The sequence below is a fragment of the Apaloderma vittatum genome, unplaced genomic scaffold (assembly GCF_000703405.1).
Source record: "Apaloderma vittatum isolate BGI_N311 unplaced genomic scaffold, ASM70340v1 scaffold7844, whole genome shotgun sequence".
Classification (NCBI taxonomy): Eukaryota; Metazoa; Chordata; class Aves; order Trogoniformes; family Trogonidae; genus Apaloderma; species Apaloderma vittatum.
In genome coordinates this window covers 1,752-10,369 of record NW_009713164.1, presented here as the reverse complement: position 1 = coordinate 10,369, position 8,618 = coordinate 1,752, and the positions used below count along the sequence as shown (strand labels likewise).

General features: G+C 54.2%; 1 protein-coding gene across 1 annotated transcript in view; it reads right to left on the bottom strand.

Annotated features, from left to right (window-relative positions):
* BAP1 (BRCA1 associated protein-1 (ubiquitin carboxy-terminal hydrolase)) overlaps positions 1–7,291 on the bottom strand; it is a gene marked incomplete at its 5' end in the record, with an annotated part of 9,127 nt that extends 1,836 nt beyond the window's left edge. The window contains 14 exon segments of the mRNA XM_009868258.1: positions 340–446; positions 571–834; positions 837–1,036; positions 1,822–1,955; positions 2,282–2,469; positions 2,830–2,947; positions 3,265–3,388; positions 4,074–4,152; positions 5,021–5,163; positions 5,240–5,301; positions 5,783–5,902; positions 6,286–6,418; positions 7,108–7,162; positions 7,262–7,291. Coding sequence (XP_009866560.1) covers positions 340–446; positions 571–834; positions 837–1,036; positions 1,822–1,955; positions 2,282–2,469; positions 2,830–2,947; positions 3,265–3,388; positions 4,074–4,152; positions 5,021–5,163; positions 5,240–5,301; positions 5,783–5,902; positions 6,286–6,418; positions 7,108–7,162; positions 7,262–7,291 — 1,757 coding nt within the window.
* Between the last annotated feature and the right edge of the window lie 1,327 nt (positions 7,292–8,618).

Below are 8,618 nucleotides of genomic sequence, written 5' to 3'. Positions count from 1 at the left end.
GTGATTGGGGGGGTCGGGTCCCCCCCAGCCTCTGCACTGATGGAGAGCGGAGCATACCGAACATCTCAACTGCAGGGGACAGCAGCTCTGCCCACTGCTGAGACAACTGTCCCCGAGATCACGTAAGGCATAAAACCTGCCCTGCCCTGTGCCTCAAGGCACGGCTGCGGCAACATGCGAGTGGGACAGCGTGCACATGCGGTTCGGTCACTGCCAGCGCTGCTGCGTCTCTGGGTGAGCGCAGGGAGCTCCGTGTTCCCAGGGCTGTCGCAGCACAAAACTCACCTTGGGAGAATACTTTTCCCCCCCAGGGTGATCACTGGTCCTGCCAAGTCCCACCTTCTCTTTGCTGTCACTGGCCTCACTGCCCTCCTTCTCGTCCAGTTTGATTGCGACCTGTGCCTCTTCACCGGGTTTGATGGAAGGCGGGGAGCCTTTCCCCCCATCTGCACACAGAAAGAAGCATTGGGAGCCATCACAAAGGACCAGTGTCCACTCCCGAAGCCAAAGGACACTGACCCCCCCACCGCAGGGAAGATGCCACCCCAAAAAAACCTGGCAGGCACCTACCTGCAATAGCTAGCGGGCAGAACACGCCGTCCTCTGTGAGGTGCAGCAGCCCAGTGCTGATAACAGGCCCCAGGTCCCTGACTGCCCGGTTGTAGCGCATGCAGTCGACGCGCAGCAGGCCGTCCTCCTCGCCAAAGAGCACCTTGGAAATGTGGGAGGTGACCGGGCTGGAGGGGCGGGTGGGGTTGGCCGAGCGGATGGGAGAGCGCAGCGGGGAGTTGAAGGCGCTGCCCATCTCGGAGGCGGAGTCTGTGCTCTCGTTGCTGGAGAGGGCGGGGAGTGGGTGACCCCCGCCACGGCGGCACCTCCGCTGCTCGTCTTGATGGACAGGGGAATGGAAAGATCCTTTTGAGATTCTTTCAACTTCTCAGCCAGGACGTTGATAGTGTTGGGCTGGAGGACAGAGAGCTGGCCATCCACAGCCCCCGCCACGTGCTCTTGCTTTACCTGCCCTTTCCTTTTGTACCTGCCCAGGAACACAGCAGGGAAGGTGAGTAGCTGGTGGAAAGAAGGGGGTTGGGGCCCAGTGCAGCTCCACACTCTGCACTCCAGGCTGTTTGCTAGGATGAGGCAAGACCTGAAACACTTCTAGGTCACCCCTACTGCCACCAGCTTCTCTAGCAGCACCCCAACACCACTGAACTGCTCAGCTGTGGGTACTTGTACCTGCCCAGGAACACAGCAGGGAAGGTGAGTAGCTGGTGGAAAGAAGGGGGTTGGGGCCCAGTGCAGCTCCACACTCTGCACTCCAGGCTGTTTGCTAGGATGAGGCAAGACCTGAAACACTTCTAGGTCACCCCTACTACCACCAGCTTCTCTAGCAGCACCCCAACACCACTGAACTGCTCAGCTGTGGGTACCGCTACGCAGCCAGTATCCCTGCGTATCCCTGCTCTTCTACTAGAAGCCCCAAAAGCACTGTCTCTGTGACCCCACATTCCTGACCTTCGCAGCAGTTCAGGCACACCAGCGCTGTCACCAGGAGCTGATGTGGCAAGCAGCACCAGACAGCTGATGTTCCCTAAAGCCTGCTGCCAACACACAGTTATACTCGGCGCAGACAAAATTTGGGGTTGACTGTGAACAGCTACAGAAGAGCTTCACAAAATCCAGAGAGCAGACAGTAAAAAAGCAGGCTCAGGTGCAGGCTCTAACACAACTACCAGCACTCAGGAAAGAGATCTGCAAGTTACCACTGGCAGTTCTGCAAACATCAGCTCCCTGCCCCCCACCCCCAGCTCAAGCTGTCACCTGATGGCTGAGTTGGTGTTACGAATGTCCTCCTCCTCATCATCATCGTAGTCATCCTCATCGTCTGAATACTGCTGGTGCTGTCGGACTGGGACCCGGCTGCGACCCACTCCTGCTGCAAGGTCTTCCTCCTCCTGCAAAACCCCGTCACTGATGGCCTGCCAGCAGCGGAGCAAGCAGGAAGAGCCCAGCAGACATGCCCTCAGTCCAGCCCAGCGCTGGGGTTTGCCCCTTCCAAGCAGGGGTGGAGGCTATACTTGTTCAGCTGACCCACGCAAATGCTGACCTCTTTTGCCAGGTCACACTTTGTCTACCCTCTCGCCTTCCAGCCTGGGTCAGGGCAAGGGTAGGCAGGCGGCAAGGCAGGGGAAGACCTTAGACTGGCTGAAAACCACAGGCCCACAGAGGTGAGGGACTCGGCTCCAGTCAGGCATGCTGCTGGCCTGGAGCTCCAGCCTACCTGCATGGGGGACTTGGCATAGTTGTGATTATCCAGGAAGGCTGGCAGCCTCTGCACGATGGGGTTGGGGTTTGCTGGAGGCGCCCCGTTGATACTGCTCGCTGACGTCTTTGCCACTAGTTTGGATTTGTTGGGTGGACTCTGCGTGGCTGCAGTGTGGCCCTGGCTGCTGGGATCATCGGTGCCGTCTGCCATACAAACACAGCACAGCCTTTCATGACCCACACCACAGCTTGCTACTCAACGTCCTCTGCCACCCTTTGCTCACCCCCTACAGCAGAAGAGCTCCCCCACCCCATCACACCCACTTCCCGTTCCACCTCCAGCTGTCACCAGTGTGTCCCCAAGCTTAAGCCCTCCCATTTTCAAGCTCCGCATCCCTCCAACACCCCTCCCAAGCACAGAGGCATCTACCCCAGCACAACGTACGCAGAGCTGGGCTTGAAGAACAGAACTGCCTCAAGCTCCAGGTCAGCCAGCCGTTGTCACCAGCACACGTTCGGTCCATGGCAAACCAGGCTGGCAACACCACTGGGACAGGGTTATACCTGGATGGGTGCTCTCTGGAGTCATGGTCTTGCTGCTGGCTGGCTTTGCATCTTCGGGAGGCTGACAATCCTGAGACTTCTGGGTCTGGATCAGGTCAGGCTGAGTTACTCGGATGAGCTTGAAGGCAAATGACAGATAGAAAATGAGAGCGGGACCAGGGTATCCAGAACCACATCCTTCCCATTCAAGACGTGCAGAAGAACTCATGAGGGCCAGCCAACCACTGAGCACCCATATGCATAATCAACTGACAGTGCTGTGGGTAACCTCCCAGGTGAGTAACAAAAGGCCAAGCAGCAAGGCTGGTTAGCTCCTCTTCTGAAGGCCAAAAAAACCCCCAAAATCCTGGGCCCCCACAGTACAGGGAGATGCCCTGAGAACAAAGCCTATTCCCACCTCAGGCTGGCACTCCCTCAGGGATGGGACTGTCCTACCTGCTGCAGGGCCTCCAGCACAGTCTGGCGGTTCATCTTCAGGATGTGCAGTTTGGACTCATACTTCATCCTCCGATCGGGCACCACCGCCATCAGGTTGAAGCGGATGTCGTGGTACGGCTCCCTGCAGGAAGGGGCAGCAGCCGTGAGCCGCTGATGGAGAGCCCATCTCCTGGCAGCCGTTCCCCACACACCTCCCGTGGGCTCTTCCAGGCAGCATTCCCCCTGCCCTCGTGTTTAATGCCAACACACTGGAGGCATTCGCCCCGAAAACCAAGTCAGCCTCACATTTTTTTAAAGGAAGGCCTGCTCCAGCCACAACACAGACAGCATCCACAGAATCACAGGCTGGTTGAGGTGAGAGAAGGGACCTGTGGAGCTCATCTGCTCCTGGTGGCCCAGGACTATGTCAAGATGACTTCTGAATATCTCCAAGGATGGAGACTCCACAACCTGCGCCAGTGCTTAGTCACCGTCATGCCCAACCATCAAAAAGCCCCAGCTCAGGTCCAGCGGCTTCACTCCTTCCCCTGCAGACTCGAGCAAAGAGGGGACCTAACCTGGCCACTCTCACCCTGCACAGCCGTTGGCAGGGACTCGGCATCGCACAGAGAGTGCACCTTCTCAGCATGCTCTCAAGGCAGGCAAGCTGCAGACAAGAGAAGGCAAGGAGGCAGCGCACCTGCACCCCTCCCAAGCGACCTTTTCCACTCAAGCTTCCACAACTTCTCGCACGGAGACCACAGCAGAAATAATCCAGGGAAAAAATGGTGAGGGGCCAGTGCCTGCACCATGGCCTGGGACATTACCCTGCAGTGGCCAGGCCGATGCGCTCCATGATTACTCTCCTGGCTTTGTCTGTCCATTCCTCGTCGTCAGCCCACGGCCCTGCGGTAATGAGACAGAGCTGGGCTTAGCAAAGCAGGCCGAGCCTCCCACTTCAGACCGACGGAGCGGATCCTGCCATCCTCAGGAAAGGAAATCTTATGGCTCCCTTACATAGCAGGGAGCAAGTCAAGAAGGGGCCCAGGAGGCAGAAGGACCACACTGTCAGCCCATACATAGAACTCTCTGCCTCTGCCTTCCGAATGGAAAGTGTGAGCTGTCTGCAGGGCAGAAAGGTGAGTTTTGAACCCTACAGACCACAAGCCATTCACAGGCTCAGAGCTCACAAAGTCCAAGAAAATCCCTGGCCTTGCTGGGAACCACCTGCCACTGGGTCTGGTGCCAATGCTTAAGTAACCCAAGTACATGAAGTGGGCATCTCACCCAAGGGCCCGGCAGAAGGGGAGCCCTAGTGGGGATAAGTTAGTGTCTGACAGACAGACCTAGTGGTAAAGTTGCAAGAGAAGAGGGTAAGCCGAGCGACCAGCTGGGATCTGCATCAGGACCTTGTGTCTCAGCACACAGCGGTCATTCGGCACAAGGAGACAGTAAGGAGGAGACAAATTCTGCTTCCGATACTGAGTTATTTCAGAGCTGCAGAAGGACCTCGTGGCCCTGAGCAACTGGGGAGGAAAATGGCAAGGTTGGAAAAAGCAATGCGATGCATTTGGAAATAATTGACTTCTAGACACAGCCCCCAGCGCACAGGCTGCAAAATGAGCTATCAAAACTGAGGACAAAGCTGGGAGCCATTGAACAATGTTTCACAAACATCAGCTAATGGTAAGTGGCAATGAAAAATAACACACATTGGGACATACCAGAGTGTCTATTCCACTGTGTCAACCAGCAGGGACAAGCAGGCTCTTACCGTGGTCAATGGGGTAGACCTTCAGCCCATCCAGCTCAAAGAGCCGTCCCTTGATGGGGACATAACTGACAAAATGAAAAGCCTCCATGGTTCGCACAGCGCTGATACCGTTCTGCTTTTCCGGCAAGTGCCGTGGCTCCGGCCTGCGAGGGCAAGAGAGGTGCAGGTCAGCAGAGAGTCTGCCTCCTCCGGCGAGTGGCGAGAGACCCCCTCACTCACCTGGCATGGCTGTTGTGGGCCTTGGCCAGCTCCGGAGCATTGCCGATGGCATAGCCTTTACTCTGTTGCAAAGAGCAAAAGAGGAAAAGAATTGAGAAGTGACAGCAAACAAACAAAATGCTTCACACATCTCCATCCATACACAGGAGTGGGAGAACAACTTTCAGGCACACCCTCTGCTCTGCTGAGTTTTAGGTAAAACTCAAGATGCAAAGAACACACAATTTCTGCTGAAGAAATTACAGTTAGAGAGAAACACAGACTTCAAGATAGGTCTGAAGGTAGGGGAGAGGACTTCTGATCTCAGACCTGGAGAATGTACCTGGGCAGGGTACAGAAGCTCAGAGCTGGGCCCAGAGCAAGCAGACAAAGGTTCTGAGCAAGGCAAGGTAAGAAGACGAGAGAGGAGAGGCAATACTGATGTAGCATCCAGCCACGAAGGGCTAGAAAGGAGCTGGCTCGTTAGAGCATCATCCTGAGAGGGTAGCGAGAGGCAGAGTCACATGCACCTTCCCTGCAGAGCCCTGCACACCCCACCCTTACCTCAGGGCTGAATCCTTTGGTGAAATCCTTCATGCGGCTCAGCGTGGGGCCCAGGTCGACATTGTTGCAGTTCAGGAGGACGCTCAACAGGGCGTGGGTGGCACAGGAATTGGGGATCAGCTGGAGGATGACACAAGGATCATCTTAACTGGCAGGAACAAGGCAACCCTTCAACAACCTCTCAGAGCACACAATGATCAACTGAAAGTACTGACGCAAGAACCTCTCATGAGAGCCATGACTTGACCTTAGCTCTCAAAGGGAGGGAGGAGGTCAGTCTCGTTTGGCGAACCACATCACACCCCCATGAGCATCTGCTCACAGCACAGGCTCATGCTCCTCACTGGATTCCCTCCAGCCTTGAGCTCAGGGCAGAGACTCTCAGGAAAGAGGAGCTTCCCTCAGGACCAGCAAAAGCAGTGCAGCCTCTCAGTATCATGTTGCTTCCCTGAGGTGTCACATGAGACAGCCCCACGCACGCTTTCCCCTCGCTTCCAGCCTACCTGGTGAGCAAAAAACATGTTATTAACGATGTCATCGTCAATCACCGACGTCTCATCCACCAGGGTAGAGACCTTCCGGCGTGATCTGCGCTCCTCAATCCACTTGAAGAGGAAGATGAACCCATAGACAGGGCTGCGGAGAGAAGTCAGGAGCCGCATCATTTCTGATGGATCATACCAGTGGGGCAACTCTGCCCATCACCAGAAAATTTCCATTTCAAACCACAGACAAAGACAGAAAGGAAAAGCATAACGACCATCCCGTTCTTTGTGGAAGGGACCACCTCTGTCACTAGTCTCCCCAGCCTCACATATTTGAGGATGCTCTCCTGATGCTTCAGGCTCAAACAACAATCAAGCTTGAAAACTTCGGGATTTGACAGGTCTTAAGAGGCTCAAGACAGAGAAACAGCAAAGGAACTTCACCTCTGGACACTGACTGACCTGCAGAATAGTGACGAACCACCAAACAACCCATCCTTTTAACTGTATGTTATATTCATTTTCAAGAGTTCAATGGCTTTTATGAAAGCAGCAGCTTCGAAGACATTTCAAAGCACAGAGACGCTGTAAGCCTGCTGGTTGGCACTGCACCTCTCCACAGGCAAAGCATGGCCCCACCTGCTCAATGAGGTCTTTTTCAAGGCGTGAGACTGCCCATCTGCCCCAAACCCGATGAAGCACTCCTGGTTCCTCACTTAGAACACTGCCTTCCACGACAAACGAGCTCACACAGGCCTTTCTGAACTCCTGGTGATGAGTTCCCAGGCCCAAAGAGACACTGTCCTTAATAAAACTCCTACTTTTACACTTGTGCCTTACCCTTGGCATTTGCTCTGCAGATCATAAATCTCTTCAACCTGCACTCCCTTGACCCCTGCAAACAAAGAGCAGAAGCTGGTGTAAAGCCCACCAGAAAAGACATGGGGCAATGTCAAGCACAAACCCACTTCCCAGGAAGGTTTCTTGCACTCACCAAAATCTTCGACCAGGAGTGTGAAGAGACCTGGAGAGGAACAAAACCAAGAGGTTACTTCTGGCTGAAGAGAGCAAAGGAAACCTGCTTGAAGGTTTCCACATGGTCCCAGGACAAGGCATAGCCAGAAAAACTGCAGCAGAGCAGCACCAGGATCACACTGACTCCCCAGCAACAGACCTACTGAGCCCTGGCTTGCTACAGAGATGCTCTGGCTCCCTTCACCCCTCCATCTCCCTTTATCACCCTCTTCCTCAAGAAGACCTGAACCAACCCTCTCCTGCAAGAGCCCAATGAAGCCAGACCCACCTTCAGCATCCTGCCCCGCTGCAGGTGACCTGCCAAGAAGTAAATCTCCACCACACACAGGAGCAGGGAGCACCCAAACAACACATGTGCCCCTAACCAGAGGAAAACACAGCTGAATAGGTCAAACGATATTTTTAAAGAAGATAATTTATATTCTTGTTACTAAAAGATAGCCAGTGACAGGAAACCCAGCTCATGGCAACGGGACTGCAGGCAAGTCCGAGGCCAAAAGGCTCATCTTCATCTCTCTCTCTCCTGGGAACGAATTCCAAGAGCCTGCTGTCTCCAGTGACAAAATTCCCACCACAGAAGGACATAACCAGGGACAGACAACAGCGAGGAGACCGAAGGATTATTAGACATCAGCAACCGAGCAGCAGCTTCCACTACTTTGCAAAAGCAGTCGGCCTAATTTTCAGGCAGTCCTCCTGCACGCAGATTTAGTGAGCTCGAGACTGGAATAATAAATCTGCTTCTTTTGCTCCCACATAAAGGCTGCTGAAAGCCTGGGAGGAAGCCCAGGGAATATCAATAAGACAGATTCAATCCTGAGAAACATCCCTGTAAGAAGGGATTTAAGGAACCTGATGTAAGTGGCTCAGTCAAGAAGGGAAGAGCCCAAGGGGCTTCCACACCAAAATTAAAATTACTAAAATGGGGCAGAAACTTCTGGGAGCAAACAGCCTTCATTAACTTAGCAGAAAATGTCGTATTTCTTACAAAGTTGTCAAGCAGGAAGAAACACATCATGGAAATAACACGCTTAGAACCAGTGACATCTTCCTTACCACGTAACACCGTTACAGCTTTCTGAGAGAGATGTTTCTGCTCAGAACACTTGACACCATGGGGGGCTGTGTCACACAGGTGACATCCACAGAGACTTCAGGCAGCGCCGTGGCCTCACTGCCTTCTTTGCAGGAATACCCTCAGGGCAAGCGGTCCTTGCAGAGCATGAGGGTCTTCAGACGCTCCCTACCACCACGGTTGTTGTGCCCTTTACAGAAGCGCGAGTCACAGCTGTTTGCAGGTAGAGTCTCTCAACTGT